Genomic DNA, 24,474 nt, shown 5'->3' on the forward strand with positions numbered 1-24,474 from the left:
AAGGACACAATGTGTTTCCAGCTGTGCATCTGACTTAATTCTTTATGTTCTTGCTTTTGTCCTCAAAAAGTACAAAAGTTTAGGATGTATAGGTCAAAATGTGACTCAAAGTACATGCTGGGGAGCCCAGATATTGCAAAATGCCACTATTGTGTATGAAGTCAAAATTAGGCTTTTTCATGTTCAGGCCCTAAATATCTCACCTATGGCCTCTAACGTCCAGATTACAGCCAATACTTTGGTATTGGAACTTGGGTTACAGCATAACCTTTATCCAGCTGTTATCACTGAAAGACTTTTATTTGGAATACTTCTATTGAGCAAAACTTGCATTTTCAAGGTTCTAAATAGCAAGTTATTGCTCCACAAAGGAAAACAAAGTTAATCAAATTGGTAATTAAAAAGTTGTCAAGTGCAAAACTGAAATGTCAGCAAAGGAGTGACAGATTTTCACTGGAAATCCATGAGGACGTGAGATGGAACTGTGCTACCAAGGTTTTGGCCACGGTGGGCAGTAAATACTGTGCTTTTTCAGAGTGAAAATAATGCAGATGCAGGAGTGTAACAAGGTTACAGCTGCACTGGATTGAAATCCAGTCTTTTGAGTAGATTTCTAGAAGCTCGGAAGGTTTCATGTGTCAGTGGCAATAAATAATGTGAAATGAACAAAGACACCAACTTTTTTTATACATGCACATGGGCGTGTGTGCTTATATGTGTGTATATGCATATATATAGTGTATATATAGAGAAGTGAACATTCTTAAAATCTATATATGTATATGTGTAGCATCTTATACATATAAATATATGGTCCATCATTCTAATTCCATGCACAACTGCACTATAACCATTGTGCTTTATAAGAATCACACTTCATATATGCATGACTCACTGGCTTCATTCATGTTTCCATATGTATGTAGAAACATAGCAAAGCAGACATTCCTAGAGACATTGCAGGACAACCTCATTGAGATGGACATTCTCACCTCCTCCCGACATGACGGTGCTTACAATGATGGGTATGTGACACTTACGTGGTCTCTCTGTTTACTGTATAGTCCTTATGATCCTTGCATGAAAGCATTTGGTCGTATCAATGATGTTGAAGGGCAACATCATTGCTGGCCTCTTTGAAAAAATGAGGTTCTGCAGCTTGGAGCATTGTGTCTCGTACATATTAATGGCAGAGTCATTAATATGCTGGTGAGCCACAGCATGCCTTTTCCTTTCTTTCCCTTGTTGTTTGGAAAGTAATTTCATTAGGAAGAAGTACCTACAGCAATTTTGAGTCCCATATAAACTAAGGTTAGTTTATTTTTCATAAAAACCTTACACCGTTATTGTGCTGGCAGCCTAATACCTTATTGTTAAACTGATATTTTGCCACATGCCTTATGTTACAATTGCCTACTGGTGATGTTTGTAAGCCAAGCCTTTGATTTTGACTTAACCACCCATTCTGACATTTTTACCTAATTTTTGATCGCTTAACTTTGGAGTTATAAGCAGCTTTTAGCTTGACACTCAGTGCCAAAAGTATTGCCCTTGTTTTGGCAGTTTCTAGTTTGGTAGCCATCACTAACCGAAGATCTAATTGGTGCACTTGAACACTGCAGGTACCTCTTTGCTCCAAACAGATACATCTGTGTCTAAATAAATACTTTCCAAAACACAGGATAGTATCTGACTCTTTGCAAAAATGAATGTTTTGATGTAGAACATTAGTAGAAATAATGAATCTTTCCCTGGTGCTCAGCAGTCACACTCTGAGTACCAATAAAACCATGGCTCTAATACTACAAACACCTATTTTGTAGAATTATTAGTCTATACTGCATGAATCAGTGGCTTGCATGGTGATGTTTCTGCATGTGACATTTTCTCCTGTGACTGCACAAATCACTTCAAGGGGAAAACAGAGTCACGTCTTCACCTGGTATAATCCACCGGCTTGACTGACTCCCATGGACCCGTGCTGATGGCATTGACACTGGCTGCAAACCTGTCCCCATAAACCATGGCAGGAGGTGCAAACTGCACCAGGGCTGCTTCTCAGTCCTCACAAGCTCCGTTTTTGTTTGGTATCAGCATGGCGATAGACGGGTCGGGTCCGTTTCCCAAGTCTCATTCCCGGAATGCGAATGCCTTGCCCTTCATATGTCTCACCAAAATGAGATTTCTCATGTAGGATTCCTGTGGCGAGAACTCCCATTGGGACATTTCATTTCAGGAGCTCATGGACTGCAGCGGGTTCTTTTTTGTGCTGACTTTCATGAGTCTCACGCAAGGTCCTCACAGGCTGCGTTTGTATTAACGGTGCCTCCCAATGTGTCACTGTGCAGGAAACGCTGTTGCCTTTGACAGTAATTCACACTTTTTAAAGGCAGGCACCAAACTGTGCTGCTCTGGACTGCTTTCTGGAAGCAGGTGCCTCTCCCCACTAGTGATACACAGGACTTAAATTCTGGATTTTGATGCTTTTAGCCGTGCCATCGTCCAGCACTTAAATTTGCTGGGCGGGGACAGCGTGAATATTCCCCTCTGTGACAATTTGGGTGCTATGGAATGGCTTAAGCTCTCTTTCCCCATCTCCACTCACCGATGCCATGCCAAAAAAAAGCTCTCATGCAGTGATCAATGAATTCATAAATGCCCTCCCCTCTTTAATCCGATTACATTCCCCTTCAGTCTCTATAGGGCATTTCTCTGGGAGCGTGAGCAGGTCCCCGGCGCTGCCCGTGCCACCAGTTTGTCACAGCTCTGCCTGGGGTGGTCGTGTCCCTCCAACGCCAGCTCTCCCACAGAGGGGACTCCTGCCCTTGCCGAGTTCTCTGTGGCATTGTTGGCCCTGTGATTCGTTTCGTTTTGTTTTCCCTTTACTTTGTGTGACTTGCCTTTGATTTTTACTCTTCTCTTCCATGCATGCCGTCCATGTCCGTAGCCAGCGTTGCGTGGAGCTGCTTCCCTCGTCCCAGCAGCCGTCGCCGTCCTCCCTCGGCTTCCATCGCTGTGAGGAGTCACTTGCTCTTGGTCTTTCTCCCCTCAGGCACTTCTTGTTCAAACCTGGAGGCACTTCTCCCCTTTTTTGTACAACGTCGCCGGGATATCCTTTGACGTCCAGCACTGTGTACTCACCTCCCCCTCGACCCCTTCCCAGAAGTACCTTCTCTAGGCCTGCCTTTAACCTGAAGAAACCCTATAAATACTGTAACTGGAAATGTGCTGCTCTGAGCGCCATTGTCATCTCAGTCACGCTGGTGATCCTGCTGGCGTATTTCATAGGTAAGCTTATTTCTTGTTTTTTAATTTTTTTTTGTTTTGTTTTCTGCTTTTCTTTCATTTCTCTAAGACTCACCCATAATGCAAATATTTGTGAGCCAGAGGGTCAGGATTGTGGAACAAAGTAATGCAAAATAAGACCTCTGTTAACTTGGTGGGATAATAGGGAGCCTAACATGTCGTAGGGCCAGAAATGCTTAGTAGAACATGAGTCACACTTTGTGCTCCCTTCAGTGGTGTGGGCTGTTTACTTTCTACAGGGGAAAATATGCCTGGAGTGAGACAAACCCACTGGGTTTCCTTAAAGCAGCCCATTAAAACAGGCAGTGAGACCCACATTCCAGCCAGAGTCGCATCCAGGTCCATGGGGATCCTCCACCATTGACTTTGACGGGAGCAGGGTCAGAACCAAGATGCCGACACACAAAAATGTGATTCTATTCTGTCTTTTGGTGGCACATCCAAGCCATTTAACCAACAATATTGAAGTTCACAGGGTGACCTGGAGGATGCTGAAAGACCGAGTTTAAATTGTGCTACTTTGTTGAGTAGAGGAGTTGAGGAAATCTGCTACTAGGGTGGAGCAGCAGTGGATCTTTCTTGCACTGTGCATGGTCTGAATTTATTTAGTTTATTAGAGTTGTCATTGTTCATTGCAAAAAAGCCTCCTCAGTGTTCGCTGCGAAAGTAATTGAAATGTTAGAAGTGAAAATGGTGTTTTTCAGCCTGTAAAGTTGGGGTGTTACCATTACTTCCATTAGATTTGATATTTGTGTTATAAATGTCTTACAAAGATCCATTCCTAGACATCTATTTCAAACTGTCAGGGGTGCAAGCTCTAGTTGTCAGACACTTACAGATGTGATCATAGGTAAAAAAGCCCATTTCTTATGGCACAAATGAGTCTTTTGATTTCGCCGTGACTTCCTATACACTAATGACCTATAAAAGCTTGTGGTTAGAATTACAAATCTTAGCCCGGATCGAAAGATTTTTGCTTTCATTTCACATGAGTATAATTAGCCCTGCCACAAAGGATTGCTTTTACCGTGTTCCTTTTATGTGCACCTCTTTAATGACTGATACTTTTCCACTTCTGCCTTGCATCATACTCTGGTCACTTTTATGCCTCCTGCAAGAGGAGCAGGAATGATTAATTAACCACCATTAAACCGGCAGCAGTTTGATGAAATACACCGTCAATTTTCATCATTTGCTCCGTACATTTGGACTCGCCTTTCTCGTTTGTCTGGTATTCTCCTTCTGCCCTGACCATGGTTCCTTTGGACATTATCTCAGTGTGTCAGAGGAGTGTCGTTATAACTCAGAATAGCGGTGCCTGTTCATTCTGAGGGAGGAGGTGTGTGCCCTTTGATAGACTGCGAAGAGTTGGGTTTGCCCTCACTATTCTTCAGCTCAAAAACCTTTTTCAGAGTTCTGAAAAGATCTCTTAAAACCCACAGTTCATATGGTTAAAAGGTGGGTCCACCGAGCGCTCTCCCATCCCTTTTTTGCCTCATTTGGCTGAATTCTGCGGCGTTCGCCGGGCTCCACGGGAGGCTGGCAAAGCGCCAGGAATGCTGATCAGGTCGAACCGCGGTAATTATGGGTCATAATTACTAATTTCTAAAGGAACTATCAATTATTAAAAATCGCATTTGATGGTTCAGTTCAGCATAAACATATTTAGCAAAGATTGTCTCTACCAGATCCAGTGTTCTAATCAACAGGCGAAAAGGCAGATATTTAATTAGATTTTGATGAAAAATTGTGTTTAATTTCAAGTATAATCAATTATTAATTACTGTAATGAGTGACTCTGGCGGGGTTTACTAATTAACTCATTTAAAAATTATGAATAACTTTTTCATTTGTAATTATTTTCTACATCCTGTCAAGTTGCAGACAAGAATTGTATCACCTAACCCAAAACACCAAAAATGAATCAGGGAGTCAAAATGTTGGTACTTTCACTAAGTTAAGCTGAGATATTTTGCATTCTGATAAAAGACACACAGTTCTTAACAGGAACTTGTTCATTCTTTTAAATAACCTGGTCTATTTGAAAAACTAATTACTGTTTTTCCTGAAGTTTAGAGGGTTTTTCCCTATATTTAGATAGTTGCATTTTCTTGTAGATACCTGTCCTCATTTAAACAGTATCTCGCTCTTTTCGATGCCATGGGGACTGTTTGAGTGATAAGGTACAACTTAATCAAGAGTAAGAAGGTCTAATCTATATAACAGCTCATGAGTGTTGGGAAACTGACTGTTTTCACCCTGTTTCTGTTAGTTAACCGTAGAAATTATCTTTCTAGTGAACATTTTCACCCTCGAAAGCAAACTGAGGTATTTGGAAAGACTCCCATCTAAGTGAATGGACTTTGGATCAGGTCCTATGGTAGTGACTTGGCTTTTACTCTCTTTTTTTATACACTGATAGGTCAATGGAAATCCTTCAGTTCTCCAGGATGCTTTTCAGAGCATCAGACACGTCCCAGTTTTCTGATTAGGTATTAAAAACTACCCATGGCAGGCCTTACCTACCCGTACAGAATCACAGAATCACAGTCTGGTTGGGGTTGAAGGGACCTCTGGAGATCATCCAGTCCAACCCACCTGCTAACGCAGGGTCACCAGAGCAGATCACACAGGAAGGTGTCCAGGTGGGTTTGAATGTCTGCAGAGAAGGAGACTCCACAGCCTCTCTGGGCAGCCTGTTCCAGGCTCTGGCACCTCACAGGAAAGAAGTTTCTCCTCATATTCAGATGGAGCCTCCTGTGTTTCAGTCTGTGCCCGTTGCCCCTCATCCTGTCACTGGGCACCACTGAACAGAGTCTGGTCCATCCTCTTGACACCCACCCTGGAGATATTTATAAACATTGATCAGATCCCCTCTCAGCTTCTCTTCTCCAGGCTGAGCAGCCCCAGCTCTCTCAGTCTCTCCTCATAGAAAGAAACTCCAGACCCCTCAGCATCTTCGTAGCTGCTGGACTCCCTCCAGTAATTCCTTGGCCTTAAACTGGGGAGCCCAAAAGTGGACCCAGAACTCCAGATGCGGCCCCACCAGGGCAGAGCAGACAAGCAGGACAACCTCCCTCGACCTGCTGGTCACACTCTTCTTAATGCACCCCAGGTACTATTGACCTTCTTGGCCACAAGGGCACATTGTTGACTCATGATCAACCTTTTGTCAGCCAGAACTCCCAGGTACAAGTGTGTGGAGCTAGACATCAGGAGATCCATGAGCGACTATGCCATGGCAATATTTCTCATGTGACAGATGGGTGGGCGACCACCTGAGGCAAAGCTGCGTGCAAACAACGCAGCATTGGGTCATCTCTGAAGGTCTTTGCTCATTTTTTAAGTTGTCATGAAGTACTTGCAAAATCGTTCGTTTAAGGCTAGAAGGCAGAGTTGCCATTATTTTATGAAAGTCTCTATCCTATTTAATAGTCTGAGGTTCATTTATCTTGCTGATCCTTTTCAAAGAAGAGGAGAGCAGGCATAAATAGAAGTCCATGGAAGCCGAATGGCTGGAATCATGTGTCAAGGCTGTGATCAAGCTGAAGGTTTTACGACACTGAGTCACTGGTCTGGAGAGATAATGACAAACAAAATATAACAGGGTGTATTAAGCACCAGAAGCTGGTTTTCATTTGAATTAACCAGCTTTTGATTGACTCATGGCCACCTTTTCAAATATTCCGAGGCCCACGCGAAGGCAGTGGTGACAATGCACATCAAAGTTTTGCACACACAGAGCTTATGCAAATCTCCTGAGCTTGTCTGGTGGGGTGAGAACACCAAAGAGAAAAGCGGTGGCGGATCGGGGCTGTGACATTAAAATGGCAAGAATGACACCAATGGAACCATGGGAATAAAAGGCTTCTTTAAGCAGCTTGTAACTGACCTGCAAATCTGCTGTTCTGGGAGGTCGTGAAGAGACACCACTTTAAAACTAAACTCCCCAGTTTAGAGTTGTCCATTCGGTTGACAGCTAGAGAGGGAAAAACTTCATGGCTTTTGCTGGGATGCGAAGGGATGTGTGAGCCATGGAGCTCTGCCTTGGAGGGCTAATGTATTGTGAGCTTCTTATGTTGCTATCCAAACACATTTCCAGCAGAGTTTCCATACCTGGTAGGTGCCAGACCTGCTAGCAAAGCACTGTCAAGAATTTCTGACATTGCTGCAGTGCTTGGGAGAAAGATTTCTGGGTTTAGAAACAGAAAAAGACCTGTTGGATTGTCCAGATCTCCATGCCCAGCAGCTGTTTGGCTGGATCCATGGAACAGTTTCTAAATGAATTAGTGATGGAGAATAGTTCCTTTCTTCTGAAACAGGAGGTATTATCCTCTGCCTGATGTAGATTCCAGACTAGATGGAAGTACAATTTGATGTAGTTAAGCACTTGCAATTTTCCTATACTTAAGCATGTGCTGCGGTTGCATTGCACGAACAGCAAGAAAGATGGGCATTTGATTTAGATTAAAGTTAGGGATGGAAAACATATTATGAAGCCAAAACCAGTCATTCCTTTGATTGGAGTCAGAGCTCACTCTACTTTTCAGCTCTGTGTTCGTTTGAACTCCTACAGATGCAGCTTCACTTAGAGAACAGCGGTGTTTGCTGCAGGCAAAATGCTTTGACAGTAAAACTGAGCTAGGACTGTGGTGTGTTTAGAAAGTGTCTTTCTTTCTATTGTCTAAAAATCACCCCGAAAGCTAAATTTAGCTCGGTTTGTCTGTGATTTTTTTGATGCTATGGAATAAAGCAGCTATGCAAAGCTCTTAACTATGTCACTGGTTAGCTAGGGATGTATAGTATACCAATTACCATGGTGTATACATCCACTTGAGATTAGTAACACAACTTGCTAATGCTTAATTATTGAACTTATCCATTAATCCTGCATTTATATCTTGATATTAGGGTTTTCATTCAAGTTAAAATATAAACCATTTATTACTCTGCCAACAAGTTTATTTCATTTTCTACTTTAATATTTCTTTTTTTTTTTTCGATTCCAGATTAAGTTCTATTTTGCTACTTTGCCATTTGTTATTTTGATTTACAGGGATCTTTCACTGTTTTCTATTTCCATCTTATATTACATAAAATGCAGAAATGGTAACGAACCAATCTGTTAAAGCGAAGCCTTTACATTACAAAGTCAATCTGTCACCTAAAGAGGAGCTTCAGGTCCTTTCTTGGTTCTTTGACATCTTCTCAAAGTCACTGCACACAGTTCACTCTGTAACTTTGGGTCTCATTTACTTCATTTTACCCTTAATCTACAAAACTGTGAAATCCAGTCCAAAAGGTGCTGTAGTATTATCACTAATATATTTTATGTACTATAGATATTTGTGAAAGAGAACATTTCAGAATACTGGTTAGAAAGGACCATCATTGTGACCCAGTGGTATGATTTTTATCTTTTATATCAGAGCTCAAACATGTGGTCGTTGGTTTTTTGGGGTTTTGGTTTGATTTTGTCTTATTTCTGTTAAAATTGGTTCCTGTTGTACCAAATGATACAAGCATTCTTAGTGCAACTCCCTCACTAAGTCGTACAGTTTAAATGACATCTGGCTCTTTCTTTCATATCCAGTGATACTTGGGAAATATGGGCCTTATTCTTCTCTTGTACATGCTCCCCTTAAACTGGAGCTACCCCATTTACTTCAGCACTTGTCCACATGCAGTCGGAGTTGATGGCATCGGTCCCAGTGTCTGCAGCAGAGCTGGACCAACCCCGGAAAAGTCTGCATGTATTTTTATGCATTCCTGACTCTGGAGATTGACCTGACTAAAAACAGAGTATACATCAGGACAGACATTGACTCTTATAATCCAGTGTTGAATGATCTTCTTGCCTTTTTTGTTGTTGGGCTCCAGATTTTGCCCCTCTAAATTTTCTCGGGAAACTGAAACAAAATCCCAGAATTCCAGAATCACAGGCTAGTTGGGGTTGAAGGGACCTCTGGAGATCATCCAGTCCAACCCACCTGCTAACGCAGGGTCACCAGAGTAGATCACACAGGATCGTGTCCAGGTGGGTTTGAATGTCTCCAGAGAAGGAGACTCCACAACCTCTCTGGGCAGCCTGTTCCAGGCTCTGGCACCTCACAGTCAAGAAGTTTCTCCTCATATTCAGATGGAACCTCCTGTGTTTCAGTCTGTGCCCGTTGCCCCTCATCCTATTGCTGGGCACCACTGAACAGAGTCTGGTCCATCCTCTTGACACCCACCCTGGAGATATTTATAAATATTTATGAGATCCCCTCTCAGCTTCTCTTCTCCAGGCTGAACAACCCCAGCTCTCTCAGTCTCTCCTCATCAGAAAGATGCTCCAGACCCCTCAGCATCTTCGTAGCTGGAGTTCTTCCAGTAATTCCTTGTCCTTCTTAAACTGGGGAGCCCAAAACTGGATCCAGTACTCCAAATGGGACCTCACCAGGGTAGAGTACAGGCATGAAGACAGTCTCAGCCTCATGGATGGTTTCAATGTGAGCTTCCAGCTGATCATTCAAAAATGCACAATTTCAGACAAGTTGCAGGAATCTTTTTGCATGGTTTGTTCTGCAGCAGAGAGCTGGGAAGATCACAGGGCTTCATGTCAGCCTCAGTCACACCTTCCTCTTGCCAAGGAACAACGGGGGCAGCTGCTGTGGATGCAGTTTATAAGAGGCTGATTGGGTAGCCCTGAGTTCAGGAAAGCTCCCTATGGGAATCTGCCGAAATAAACTTTCCCTGGTGGGATCCACAAAGTACTAGTGAATCACTCAAATGCTCAGCCATGGTCACTTTAATGACATTCCCCCACTTTCTGTCCATGTACATGCACACACTGTGGTATAAAACACAGATGGAGCCCCAAAGTACAGCTCAGTAGAGCTACATTAAGGAATATCATGTATACATTTTGCCTGACATGACCAAGAAAAGGCATTTGGTTGTCAGTGCTGTGCATGTACACACAACTGTAATTGTCAGAGACATGAGAAACTGACAAAATCAAACCCAAGACGAGCTGTATTTGGTCTTATATTTCCCCGTGTTTTGTTCTCTCCTTGCAGCTTTATGTGCATGGTGGTGTGAATTACATCTCAGATTTAATTTTCCATCATCTGCAGAGTCAGGATGAGCTGTTTGTATTTTTAGAGGACTGTGTGCATCTTTTTCGTTTTGGATTTTGCATTGTATGTTTGGATCGCAGCTAATGTGAGCGTTATAGTTTAGAGGAAGTGCAAGTGATTTAACTGTGCCTTTAAAATAAAGGCGATAAAGGTACAAGATCCCACTTTAAAGCTATTCCTCTGAAGATCAGTTAATTCAGGTGCGTGTTAAAAAACTCACCATAGAAACTCCATTAAAGAACATTCACTGTTTTGACCTAAATAAGATCTGCAACCTGACATTGGAAGTGTTGGGGTAGGAGAAAAATACAGTGATGTATACACCACTGAAAGAGAGACACTGCCAGAAAGTATTACTGGAAATGGATAATAGAATATAATAGAAGCCAAATAACTTTGTTAGAGTTGCCGAGTGTGGGCAAACTGGGAACTATTAGAATTCAGGTATCCCATTTCACGGCAACATGTGCTGAAACTCAGCGGCAAAACTTCTGTTTTGCAAAGCAGTTCACACTTATTCAGAGTCCACATTGACAAAAAGCCTGTTCAAGTACTTCATCTTTTAGGACCTAATTTAGTGTTTATTGGAAGCAATAAAAAGTAGGAAGATTCCCATCATTTTCATTTAAATTTTTTTCTTAATTTTCAATGTTAAAAGCCATTAACACTATCATCACATAGACTGACCTCTTAGGACACTGCAGGCCAGTAAACTTCAGCTCCTTATTCTCCCATTTTTACACAGGTAAGTCACAAACTTACCTCAGTTCACTATTTCCCATCTTACACGTGTAAGGATCTCATTATATCTTTTTGGCTATAGAAATTACATTAGGGGTTTGTTATACAGCATCATCTTCTGCATTTTAACTCTCTGCTTTCTAGAAGCCAGTTTCCCATCTCACAGACAACTTGCGATCCATTATCCTAAGCGTACACACTCACCTTGGACACATTTGTTTGAACCTCACGCACATTTGTTTGAATCATTCGAATTTAGGAGCTGCCCAGCTCTTCTGTTTATCTGTTCCATCCTCATCATTGTCGCTTGAATAGTCTTTGACTCACCAGCATGTTTAGTCATCCATAATTTTGTATTAACTTAGGTAACATTGATGTAAATGTTGGATAATTTCAGGCCAAATATCAAAAATCATACCAAATGAAATCGCGTATCCTATTAAACCATAATCATGTCAAAAAATGAGTAACTCTTTGCTTGTTGAGATCTATTTTTCAGAAAAGCAATATGTTTGGCCTGAGTTACCATACATTCACTTTCTTTATTCTTCATCAGTTGAATTCTGTGTTATGTCTTCCATTATTTTGTCTGTGATAGATGTCAGGCTACCCAATATAAGTGACTTCCATCCTCTTCTTTACCCTTCTTAAATATTTGTACAGCATTAACCCTGTTCTAATCTCTTGGTAGCTGGTTCAGTATTAATCAGTGACTCAGATTTCTCTTCTGCCAGCTCGTCTCATTTACTGGGTACAAGTTAAATGAGCCTGCAGATTTAAAAATGTTTGTCCTTGAATAGATGTAGTTTAATATAATTCTTGGTTATTAATGGACTGGAAAAGAACTGATTTCCTGTGGAATAATTGCATTATCATAGTTATTTTCCAAGAGCAGAACAAGAATTCTTACTGAACACTTCAGCCTTTAACATAAGATTATTACCAATTTCCCCATCTCCATCAAGTAAATAGCGATATTGTTGCTCAGTTTACACTTAAAAAATGTTCTATTGTTCTTTGCATTTTTCAAGCCATATATTTTTTCTTCGCATCCTCAGCTTCTTTTATCATTTCTCTGCATGGTCTTAGATTTCTGTAGATTATTCTCTGCTTCCCTATTGTCCTGGGGTTTTATCTATTACTTTTTCTTATTTCTGCTTATTGTTTTGTTTTGACACTGAGTGAAGAGGTGCTTTTGTCCAAGTCTGCTCCTCTTTCATCGCTGTTGGTTCACTGGAAGAATAACTTGTATTTAGCAGCAGACCACCAATATGAATGATTCTTTTACGGGTCGAAAGCAGGTTGGGGCTGTATATCCAGATTTTGGAGTTTGCATCAGTGCTCCACGAAACCCGTCACACTCAGTCCTTTAGATGCCTGATCCTTCCATAAATTTAAGAATCTTTAATACGAGGAGGGATGAGTTTAATTCCATCTGTTTTTGTTCAATTATAAGATGCGGCCTCTCAGCTTTTATACCCTTTTATCAGCTGCTTTTAGTGAGTTTTTATAGTTGCTGTAAGCCCCCAGAAAAGGAAAATAACAGCACGCTGACACCGAAAGTGCTGGCCTTGCCTTTATGACAGTGGCACAGATGTGCTGCGATAATCTTCATTTCACGGCTCAGATTGACCTTTGCACACAGACGCTGCAAAGGAATCAATTTTACAGATCTTAATATCTACTGGAAGGAGTTCTCCTCGAGCCCGTGTTTTTATTTCATACTAATTAGTGTGAAATAACAGCATTTAATTGCAGTTAAGTGGAGACAGAAAGAAATGTTTCTCCTAATGGGCTTTCTTCCAGCGTTTTTAAATACCATACATTTTTTGTGGGTAACTAGTCGTAAGAGGGATGTCACTGGCAGTGAAAAATATTCCTCAGTTAGAGTTTAGTGTTTCTCTCCCATCCTTTTCTAGCATAAATTAGAAGATGTTTTCAAAAGCCTGATTTGCAGCCAGGTCATACATTTCTACTGGATATGTGCAGCGATGCATTCTCTAAGGTTTGTACCTGGAGTTAAAGTTGAGCTATGTGGTAGATATACATCTTTATAGTGTTAAGCGAAGTGTTGTCGTTAAGTATATTACCAAGGTAACGTGCTAGATGACCTGTAAAATAAAGAACAAAAAGTCCAATTGATTCTCTCTCTCTGTGACAAGATTCCCACACCACTGTTTATGCTGAAACTTAAAAGCTCCAAAAGGACCACTTAGAGAGTTCACTGTGAGATATCAGAATCTGATGCTCAATAAATAGATATTTAGAGACTGTTGAATCTGTGTTCAGGTGAAAAACTAATAAACTCTCCCAGCATCACCAACATTTCCTGTCATCTTGTGCTTTATTTGGTTTTATCATATTTTAACTTCCAAGCCTGTCCTTATTGCAGTAAGAAGCTTTTGCAAGGAAGGATGCTGAGAACAGCATATGTCAGCTGTTTTCAAACATGGTAGCACGTCACACACCAGCAGCATCGCACCTTGCTTAACTGTAGCATCACTTCATCACGCGAAGAGACTCTTCAAAAAGCAAAGCAGAACAAGGCAATTTGCAGAGATGATGGCTACGCTCACGCTAAATATTTTAAAAGAAACTCTAATTGGACTATCAGTGGATCTTGTTTAATTATGGCAGAAATGACAATGAAATCAAGCATCAAAAGAGCTTGCTGAGGCTTTTGGTGAAAAAATCCCACAATCTAAGCATAATAATGTTCCAAACTATTAATACAAGTGGTCAGTAACAGTTTATTTATATTAGTGCACCTTCTCTGGTCAAGCTGGATCATGAGCTTCTCCAGGTTGTGAAACACGTCCAAGGGACCATTCTGGGCACCCAGCGGGTCCAGAATAGGTGCATTTCTATACTGTAAAACTCTTATGGATGGTCACACCCAAACTATCTATTGAGGATGATCTCTGGTCCTTGCTAGCGGAACTGTGCACAGGAATTCAGAAGATGTTGGCTGACCTAAGCCCAAACCATGGTTGGGTCCATTCTAACAAATGGTATAGACCGGGGTGTCAAACTCATTTTCACCAGGGGCCACATCAGCCTTGCACTTGCTTTCAAATGGACAAAGATAATTTTAAGACTGTATAAAGGTAGGAGTAGTTACAATTTTACAGTCCTAAAATTATATTCAGCCCTTCGAAGGCAACTACAAGGCTGGTTTGGCTCCTGGTGAAAATGAGTTAGACAATCCTGGAATGGACTATCAGGTTCCACTGCTTGGTGCTTTTTAATTCACCGCTATCAACATAGTCTTTGGGGATGAAGGGACAAAATGGTGTACTATGTCCTGGACAAATGTCTGCTATGTCCTTTGATAAATTCTTATCTGATGATAAAATTATCAAGGCCTAAGTGATTGCAAGTGAACTTACCCTAAATAGACCTGAGGGAGTCAGGGTCTGGAATCCCTACTGCCAGTGTAGTCTTATGCAAAACTTTCCTGTTGGATCTCACAGAATCACAGAATGTCAGGGATTGGAAGGGACCTCGAAAGCTCATTCAGTGCAATCCCCCCATGGAGCAGGAACACCCAGATGAGGTTACACAGGAAGGTGTCCAGGCGGGTTGGAATGTCCGCAGAGAAGGAGACTCCACAACCTCCCTGGGCAGCCTGGGCCAGGCTCTGCCACCCTCACTGATAAGAAGTTTCTTCTCAAATTTAAGTGGAACCTCTTGTGTTCCAGTTTGAATCCATTACCCCTTGTCCTATCACTGGTTGTCACTGAGAAGAGCCTGGCTCCATCCTCCTGACACTCACCCTTTATATATCTGGAAACATGAATGAGGTCACCCCTCAGTGTCCTCTTGTCCAGCTCCAGAGCCCCAGCTCCCTCAGCCTTTCCTCACATGGGAGATGCTCCACTCCCTTCAGCATCTTTGTTGCCCTGCGCTGGACTCTCTCCAGCAGTTCCCTGTCCTGCTGGAACTGAGGGGCCACAACTGGACACAAGATTCCAGGTGTGGTCTCCCCAGGGCAGAGCAGAGGGGCAGGAGAACCTCTCTGACCTACTGACCATCCTTCCCTTCTCATCCATCCCAGGTACCACTGGCCTTCCTGGCCACAAGGGCCCAGTGCTGGCTCATGGTCATCTACTGTTATTTTATATTCATATCGCAGAAACATGGAGGCGAGGAAGAATCATGGCATCAATTTTCTATTAGGAAAAACAAACAATTGTCTGCTTTATCACAGCACCGATCCACCTCGAGCTGGCAGCCACAAAACTGGAAAATCTGAGTTCACATGTGCTCGGTAGGGACCTATTTAGATTTCAGCAGCAAAATTGTCTTCACTGAGTGGATTCCTTCCCTTTCCAACCCAGTCCTACTGCTCCCAGCCAGGCTGCACATATGGCATCCCTAGAAAGCAATTGAACCCGCTACAGTGCCGCAGTTGCGAGGGTTGAGTGGTAATTTCTGTGCAATTGTTCTGCTCAGCACTGGGCCAGTGGTAAGAAAAAATAGCCTGTGATGAGGGAATTAAAGGCTATTACGGAGTACATATGCATACAGGGGCTGATCTGAAATCACACAAGCCATCTTAATTCTGTTCTATGCTCACTTTTGAGTGCTTGACTTGGCGAACTTTGAGTTTCTTCAGCAAATGCTTTTTTTTAGGTGTAATTAAATATAAATACGGCCGTGGGCCTTTTAAGAGAACACTGTGGGTTGCACTTGCCAGCGCTTGCCTTGATCTATGTGCTGGATTTACTTCTAAGTCCAAGGGAACAAATCATCAGGTTGTGTTAAGTTTCATTCTTGAGAGAGCTTTTCACACTGATCTGAACCATTCGCTTAGATATATAGTACCTGAAAGTGCTGGGCTGGATTTTACCCATGGTCTCTGAACAGAAAAAAGATATTTCTAGTGTCATTAATTGTGCTGTGCCACCCACTTTATCAGCTTTCCCAGACTGTATGTTTGTATCCATTTTATACAGGAAAAAAAAGGATTTTACGCTCTTCAAATGAACCGTTGGAACAACCTACTTGTTTTTCAAGAAAAAATAGAAAACTAAAACATTCTTAGCCTGGTTTAAACATACCAGTGCATTTGCTGTCCAAAGCAGGTAAAACAATGAGAGGGCAACAAAGATGCTGAGGGGAGTGGAGCATCTCCCATGTGAGGAAAGGCTGAGGGAGCTGGGGCTCTGGAGCTTGGAGAAAAGGAGACTGAGGGGTGACCTCGTTAATGTTTCCAGATATATAAAGGGTGAGTGTCAGGAGGATGGAGCCAGGCTCTTCTTGGTGACAACCAATGACAGGAGAAAGGGTAATGGGTACAAACTAGAACACAAGAGGTTCCACTTATAATTTGAGAAGAAACTTCTTCATGGTGAGGGTGCCAGAGCCTGGCCCAGGCTGCCCAGGGGGTTGTGGAGTCTCCTTCTCTGCAGACATTCCAACCCGCCTGGACACCTTCCTGTGTAACCTCATCTGGGTGTTCCTGCTCCATGGGGGGATTGCACTGGATGAGCTTTCGAGGTCCCTTCCAATCCCTGACATTCTGTGATTCTGTGAGATACTCCTGAATACATGTGCAGATTAAATTTTTTCAGATCTCTTCCAAAAGTCACCAAACCGATAGGATTCTGCTCCAGAGCTCAGTTTTGATGATGCTGATGAACACTCTGTCCCTGATCTACAGTACGTGTAAATTCCTACTGAATTTGAAGCACTTCTGTCATGCACTGAAGTCCCTACATCTACTCAGGCTGAGTAAAGCTCAAGTGCTTTGGACATCAAGGGATTCCAAAACTGACATTTTATTAATTTTTCTTACACCAACTAGCACAGCCCAAGTGGGGCTCCGGTGCTATTAGAGTGTGCGTGGTGATAACACTAATGCAGTTTTCAACTGATTTTAGGATTAAATCACAGCACTTTCAAATCCTGTGCTTGTCTTTAGAATAAAATCCCGTTCGTGTTCAGAAGGACAGATGAGCAAACAGCCGTCTCGGAGATCAGCTCACGCATCAAATTCTACAACAATATTTAGATCTTAACCCTTAAACAAGGATACTGGATTTAAACTCTGATCCCACCTCTGTTGTGCTGGGGTGACAGAAGCAGCCTGGTATTGTTTGTGACTTTTAAACAGCAAAACTGTATTTTTTAGGCTTTCCATGACCTATTATTATATTAATTTGGGAATGCAGGTTTTCTGACATTGTCTGGTAGTGATAATAAGGAAAGAAACATGCTAGAGGTTGTTGATTTACCTCTGTAAATTACAGCCTTTTTAATTAGGGTCTCACAGTTCATATGTATGTAATGTAACGGTATTTATAAAATTATAATGTCCACAACAGGCTAGCCCAGAATTTCAGTAATTGCAGAGTAAGGTAGGAGGCCCTTTGGTACGGTTGCCTGTCCTCATTTCTCTAATTGAAGTGAGTACCCCAATGGGAAAATCATTATTTCTAATATTATACACACAAATTAAAACTCCATTTAGAGGTACGGTGGGACCATCTTATAATTGACTTTGATCTTGAAGAAATATCTCAGTAATATTTATAGTAATGTGGTCTGTGCCAGAAAGGGTATCTAGAAGGGAAAATATTATTTTACTGAGAAAGGCCTGAGCATGTGTAACACCAAATTTACTAGAGCTGTGGGCACTGAAATAAGTTTATTCAGTGCAGTAAGCTGCTGAATAGCAGCAAAGTGTTGCCGAGCTCCATTTTTCGACTCGTGTTCTATTTTCACAATGGTGTAGATGGTAAAGGAAATGACCGATTGTATTTAAGCAGGATAAGCCACACAACTTTTATGTCTATTTTTTTCTTTAGCTTAACACTTAAAAAAAATCCTCCTAAAAATACCCATAAAAATATTCAAATGTGCTCATTTAAAACTGCATTTTTCCCTTTCTTGTGGGAAACTACAAGCATCCAGCTACAGTAGCACTGGAGGGACCAGCGATCATCTATTAGCGGTTTGAATGGACAGGCAATCACTCCAAAGTCTTTGATCCCCAGGGGTAATTAGGAAGACACTGAATAGGAAGTGCTGACTCTTTACATTGAACAAACATTGAGTTTAACTGCTTCATTTTATAACATGTCTTTCTAGTCACTTCCTTGAAGGTTTCAAAGAAATGTGATGCTTCAGCTGGAAGCTTTTTTTCTTCCCTATTAAGAGCAGTTGGGAATTAAATTAAAATATAAAGTGCTTTCCTAAGAAGGAGCTAATACTGTTTGGTAGACCATCTGCTTCTATCTAGGAAATCTTTGATACAGCGCTTCAGTCAGGAGGGGTGAAAGAATAACTGTTTTGTGTCAAATCACAGCAAGTAAATGCGTTTGCAGCCAGGACTTTAGGTAATTACCACAGTGCTTTGTTTTCCCAAGAGGCTCTTCTCACTCTGGTGGCAAAATTAAGAGGTAGAAAGCTCGCCATCGTTTGAATTCCTCCTTCGTATATGGTGATTCTGATTGAGGGAAGAGGAAAACCGAATTATCTCTGGAAGAACCACTTCTGGTACTTGCATGGTTTGAGGTCTGGACGTGGAGGAATGGTCAGGCAGCAGACAGGGTTCCAGGTATTACTGGATGTATCTATCCCATAGCATGTGTCTGACTGAGCTTTAGGACATTAGAGGTCCTAAAAAAAAACCCCACAAACAAGCACAACACAGCTGCCTCTCTGATTTGTCATCTAAATCCCTCATTCTTCTCCTTTCACCTACGGCTTCTCCAGTTCTCAGTGTGAAGAACTCGTAGCCCAGCCCAGCAGAGCATCTCCAGCCCCAATCACTGAGGAAGGCTTGTAAACCCTTTATTTTTTTCTCACTGAAGGTGGATCACTGAGCAGTCAGGAAAGGGGGCAGCTGGGAAATTTACCATAGGGAGCATTACCCTAAATCACAGAATCACAGAATGTCAGGGATTGGAAGGGACCTGGAAAGCTCATCCAGTGCAGTCCCCCCATGGAGCAGGAACACCCAGATGAGGTTACACAGGAAGGTGTCCAGGCGGGTTGGAATGTCTGCAGAGAAGGAGACTCCACAACCTCCCTGGGCAGCCTGGGCCAGGCTCTGCCACTCTCACCATGAAGAAGTTTCTTCTCAAATTATAAGTGGAACCTCTTGTGTTCCAGTTTGAACTCATTACCCCTTGTCCTACCATTGGTTGTCACCGAGAAGAGCCTGGCTCCATCCTCCTGACACTCACCCTTTATATATCTGGAAACATGAATGAGGTCACCCCTCAGTGTCCTCTTGTCCAGCTCCAGAGCCCCAGCTCCCTCAGCCTTTCCTCACACGGGAGATGCTCCACTCCCTTCAGCATCTTTGTTGCCCTGCGCTGGACTCTCTCCAGCAGTTCCCTGTCCTGCTGGAAATGAGAGGCCACAACTGGACACAATATTCCAGGTGTGGTCTCCCCAGGGCAGAGCAGAGGGGCAGGAGAACCTCTCTGACCTACTGACCACCCCCTTCTAATCCACCCCAGGTACCATTGGCTTCCTGGCCACAAGGGCCCAGTGCTGGCTCATGGTCATCCTGCTGTCCCCAGGACCCTCAGGTCCCTTTCCCCTACACTGCTCTCCAACAGGTCATTCCCCAACTTACACTGGAACCTGGGGTTGTTCCTGCCCAGATACAAGACTCTACACTTGCCCTTACTCTATTTCATTAAATGTTTTCCTGCCCAACTCTCAGCCTGTCCAGGTCTCTGATGGCAGCACAGCCTCTGGCGTGTCAGCCACTCCTCCCAGCTTGGTGTCACCAGCAAACTCGCTGACAGTCACTCTATTCCCTTGTCCAAATCACTGATGAATATATTGAGTAATACCGGCCCCTGAGGCACTGCACTAGATCCAGGCCTCAACGGGACTCTGCCCCATTGACCACGACTCTCTGGCTTCTTCCCTTCAGCCAGTTCGCAGTCCCTCCTTGTGCCTTTATTTCTATAAACTGTTGTCTTGTGTCAAATCAAGAGGCCAGGAAGCAGAGCTATGGGACCTCCCAGCCACAAGCTGTGGGTCTTCACTTAAACAATGTGTAATCAAACTTCCTTTTGGGCACCGTTCCTTTGTGACCTCTGAATTTTATATTTCTAACTGAACAGCAGCCCTGATCCATCTCAGTTGTGGAGAGCACAGTGTGCATTCGTTCAAGCAGAGGATCATTTCAGAAGTCAGGTTTTTATTCCTCAGGGAAGAGCTTAAAGCCATGGAAGGAGAGTATTTACTCACAGGAAATAATTTTAAATGCTAGAAACATGGAGTGCTGTGCCGTTTTCAGTCACAAGGTAACTGCCAAATTCCACATAAGAACTGGCCTTGCAGGAATACCTCTCTTCTTCCCCACAGCCTCTGGCTCAGTGACCTGGGTTGCGTATGTGTAAATGGTGTGAATTCCTGATGCTGTGAACTATTGGGATTTTTAGTCATAGAATCTTAGAATTGTAGAATTGTAGAATCACAGAATAGTTTGGGTTGGAAGGGACCTTCAAAGCTCATCCAGTGCCACCCCTGCCATGAGCAGGGACATCTTCACCAGATCAGGTTGCTCAGAGCCCCTTCCAGCCTGGCCTGGGATGTCTCCAGGGATGGTTCATCCACCACCTCTCTCGCCAACATGGGGCAGGATCTCACCACCCTCACTATAGTCAGGATCCTCAGTTTCAATTCCAGACCTGAGAACCTGTTAGTTACCCAGGTATGAAATTACTCCAACACTCCAAATGTCCCGTGCTCTTAGATGATCAGCAGCTTGGATCTGTCTGGTCCACGACTTGATCTTACAAACAAGGGGAGTGGGTACAATATGCCGCATCCAGACTCACTGCTTTTACCCCATTATGAAACCCATAGGGCTTCAATCCTTGGCTCTTGCTGTGTTGGTCCACACTGGGACACAAGAGCCATGTCCAGCACTGAAATGGAACAGCGGTGTGAAAGAAAAAATAACTGATTTATTTACTTTATTTTTTTAAATGTTTGTTTTACCGTTTCTATTCTCCTTGATCTTGCGTGCCTCTTCCTTGATTTATTGAAGATTGACAAACCAGTGATTATTTCATTCTGAAAGGCTCCTTTTCATAACATTGAATGTCACAAAAATATGATTAATTCTGCAACAGTCAATTCTCGCACTTCTACAGAAATCACATAATTTCAGTGTAGAGAGAGACAGTTACCCAGATAATTACAGTCAAGTTTATTCCGGAGACAGGAGTGAAAGCAATACATTTTCTTTAGTCGAAATTAGCCCTGAGTAATTCAGTGGTGGAATTCAGCTTTTTTTCAATTAGGAGAAAGAGCAAACCTCAGGTCTCATTTTAGAGAATGTGTTATTACAAGGCTGACTGTTGAACCTGAGGGTTAAAGAGAAATATGTAACCACCACATATCTTATGCTTGATTCCACTGAAAGAGGGGAGAGCAAAGCAACAAGCTGTGTAAATGTCTTCTCAACCACTGCCTGAGCTCCAGCTGGTTTTCCTATTCCAAGTCTCTTTTTGCTTTTTTCCTTCACTTTGCTTCGCTTTTTCCTCATCTTCTTTTGCTCATTTTCTCTCATTCTGAATTTTCCTTACATGCCTCCCCTTTGTTTCTCATTTTTATTCTTGTTCTTTATGGCATCGGTGTGTCTCAGCTGTTCCTTCCCACAATGTTTTTTCCCATTTTCTCCTTTGCCCCATGCTGCACTGGGGGGCTTTGGAAAACCAGTGTCCTACCAGGAACGGTCCTTTGGCTTGTGTTGGCTTTGGCTTTGCAGGGAGGTGCCTGTAGAAACCAATGGAGCCAAATTCTTCTCCAGATCAGCCCCAGTGTTCGTACAGCTGAGATGAGATTGGAGCGGCTCTGGAGGGCCGCTTGTATTATTTATGAAAAATATACTGACATCCTTTGATAAATATGGATTCAAAATATGGACCATCCTTAGTGCGAAGAGACTGACTAGCTTTAGCAAACGAGAAGCCCAAAAGACTTTCTGTCTTGCCAATGTGCCGTTTACTCTCTGGCCTTGCTGTAAATCCAGGCTCACTCTCATGGTGGTGATGATTAACTTGTTGTTTTTGTTGAGTTTCCGTTCTGAGAGACTCTTTATTCATTGTTTGGGTCAAGATCGGTTGTTAACTTTAAACCAGTTGTTATTTTACTCATTCCTTGGCTTCTCCAGGAGCTTCTCCTAGGGGAGGAAACATCCAGGACAGCAGCAGAACCTGCAGGACGTGGTTCTGACAGGACAGGCAGAAGGCGACACTGAATTTCTGTGCGAACACATTTAGCAAATGCTATCAAAGCAGCTGGTGGCTTCAGCCGTAGCCTTAATCTCAAACACCATAATTGATTGGTTTGGTTATTTATTACACTTAGCTTGCTGCTTTGCGCAAAGCAACAAGCTCATAAAGGGCCAGCAGCGTGGTTTTCAATGTTTTGCTGACCAGTGTGGTTTCTGGGGTCTCAGATGCTTCAGTAAGCACATCTCGTCTTTTCTTCTCCCCATGATCTATCACACTCATCTGCCTCTCCCTGCGAACTCCTTCGCTCCATCAACCTGTCCCAAGAGATGTCCATTCTGTTGACCATGTGAATTATTCTCTTTGTTTGTCCTTTTTCATTCTAAATGCTGTACTGCTTTCTTTGTTCTCCACTCCGCTGAGTAAGTTGGTTTGACTTCAGCGTTTTGTTGTGTCATAAGCAAGTGACAATAACACAAAGATACCCAAAACCCAGGGTCTCTTCACAACAAACTTGGAAACAATGTTCCCCTTTATTTGGCTTAAAAGCACCTCCACAAATGGCTCTGCAGTAGGAATAATGTGGTACAGAAAGAGGTAATGTGTTAAAACCCAAAGAGTTGTCATCCTGAACACTCAGTTCTACCCATATGGACTTTGATTTATTTGGATTTAGCTGATGCTAAACTGTTTGTAAATTTGCTTTTCTAAAGTGAGTCTGAGTCCAGCAGATTAATAGTGGAAATACCAAACTCAGCAAAGTAATCAAACCCTGAAAGGGCTGGAGTTTGGCTTCCTCCTTCTGCCGGCCACCAAGATGGCCAGAGGTGACTTAGGACCAAGGGTAAGTTGGTTTATACTGCCACAGAAAATCCTATTACCCACTCAACAAGTTTCAAGGCACTTTTTGTTCGTGCTTAGCTCCAGTGAAAAGGTTTGCAAGGCAAAGATTGGATGTCAAATCATGAACATAATGGGCTAGAAGTCCCAGATGCCTTTATATCATTGAAGTTGTTGGTTCTGAAAGGACTCCAAGAGGACACATGCAGGGTTTCCATTCTGAGAGAAGGAGACTAGAGTTTTATTAGCCATGGGAAATAAAACCAAAGCTTCTGCAAAGTGCATGTCATGAGGCTTCCTAGGCACTGAAAACCACATGGTATTTTACAAAGGGTACACTTTAATGATTGTTAATTGGAGTCTGCTCTTTTAATACATGGGGAGCGCTCAATATCTGAATATCTACTGAGTGTCATATTGTGGAGGGGGAAGAGCATGGGGGCTGTTAGGAGGACATTTGCTCTTTGTGAGCCACATCTACCTGAGCAGAGGAAAAAAACAAGGGAAAATGTCAACAGTGGGTTCAACTGACCTGGAGACTGAGAACACCAGGAATCAAACTATTTTTATGGCTTCGCTTTACTTTTAAGAACATTAACACTTCAAAGGATGTGATTGTGCCTCTCATCCATGGTTCCAGGGTTTTTCCCAGGTTGTGGTCTTTTCTTGTTTTTCCCCACAAGACTTTTGTATCAGTTTAGCACAGAATGAGGCTGATTTGCAGTTCTCCTAAAACCTTCAAACAACAGTGTGCATCAACAGTTTTACACACCCCACAGAGATTTAGAGACCCAAAGCATCCACTGCTGTTACTACTTGGCTTTTTAGCATGACTATGTTAGGGAGAGCAAGCTGAAGACTTGATATTCCACCAACTTGCCAATCAGGCACTCTTAGTATTTGTAAGACAACGAAGATAAACACTTAACTGGGTGATTTCCTAATGACATACCTGTTACCAGAGTGTGTTTCCAAAGCCCATCAGAGTCTTTGTTCAGGAGGGCTTTTGTGGTTATTAAATACCTGCAGCAGAAATTGCATGATGACTCCTTGCCCTATGGCTTTATTTTCTGCTTGGAAACATCAAATCAGAAACCCTGGATGGAGCACTAGCTTCAGGCTTTTGCGCTCTGTTTTCTGAATTCTTTGAAAACCACTTAGTAATCAAAGTGCTTTTTAAATAATTATCTGTTTCTTAGATTTTTGCACTTCGGTATGCATGGTGTACATGCATCTCATTCTCATGGGTCATC

General features: G+C 42.6%; 1 protein-coding gene across 3 annotated transcripts in view; it reads left to right on the forward strand.

The window, feature by feature from the left end:
• Positions 1-24,474, forward strand: part of TENM4 (teneurin transmembrane protein 4) — a gene marked incomplete at both ends in the record, with an annotated part of 380,135 nt that overhangs the window by 154,878 nt on the left and 200,783 nt on the right. For all 3 annotated transcript variants that reach the window (XM_080355605.1, XM_080355606.1, XM_080355607.1), the window contains 2 exons: positions 927-1,025; positions 3,053-3,288. In XM_080355605.1, coding sequence (XP_080211731.1) covers positions 927-1,025; positions 3,053-3,288 — 335 coding nt within the window. The remainder of the gene's footprint in view (positions 1-926; positions 1,026-3,052; positions 3,289-24,474) is intronic.

This window comes from Nesoenas mayeri, assembly GCF_963082525.1.
Source record: "Nesoenas mayeri genome assembly, chromosome: 1".
In the NCBI taxonomy this organism is placed as follows: domain Eukaryota; kingdom Metazoa; phylum Chordata; class Aves; order Columbiformes; family Columbidae; genus Nesoenas; species Nesoenas mayeri.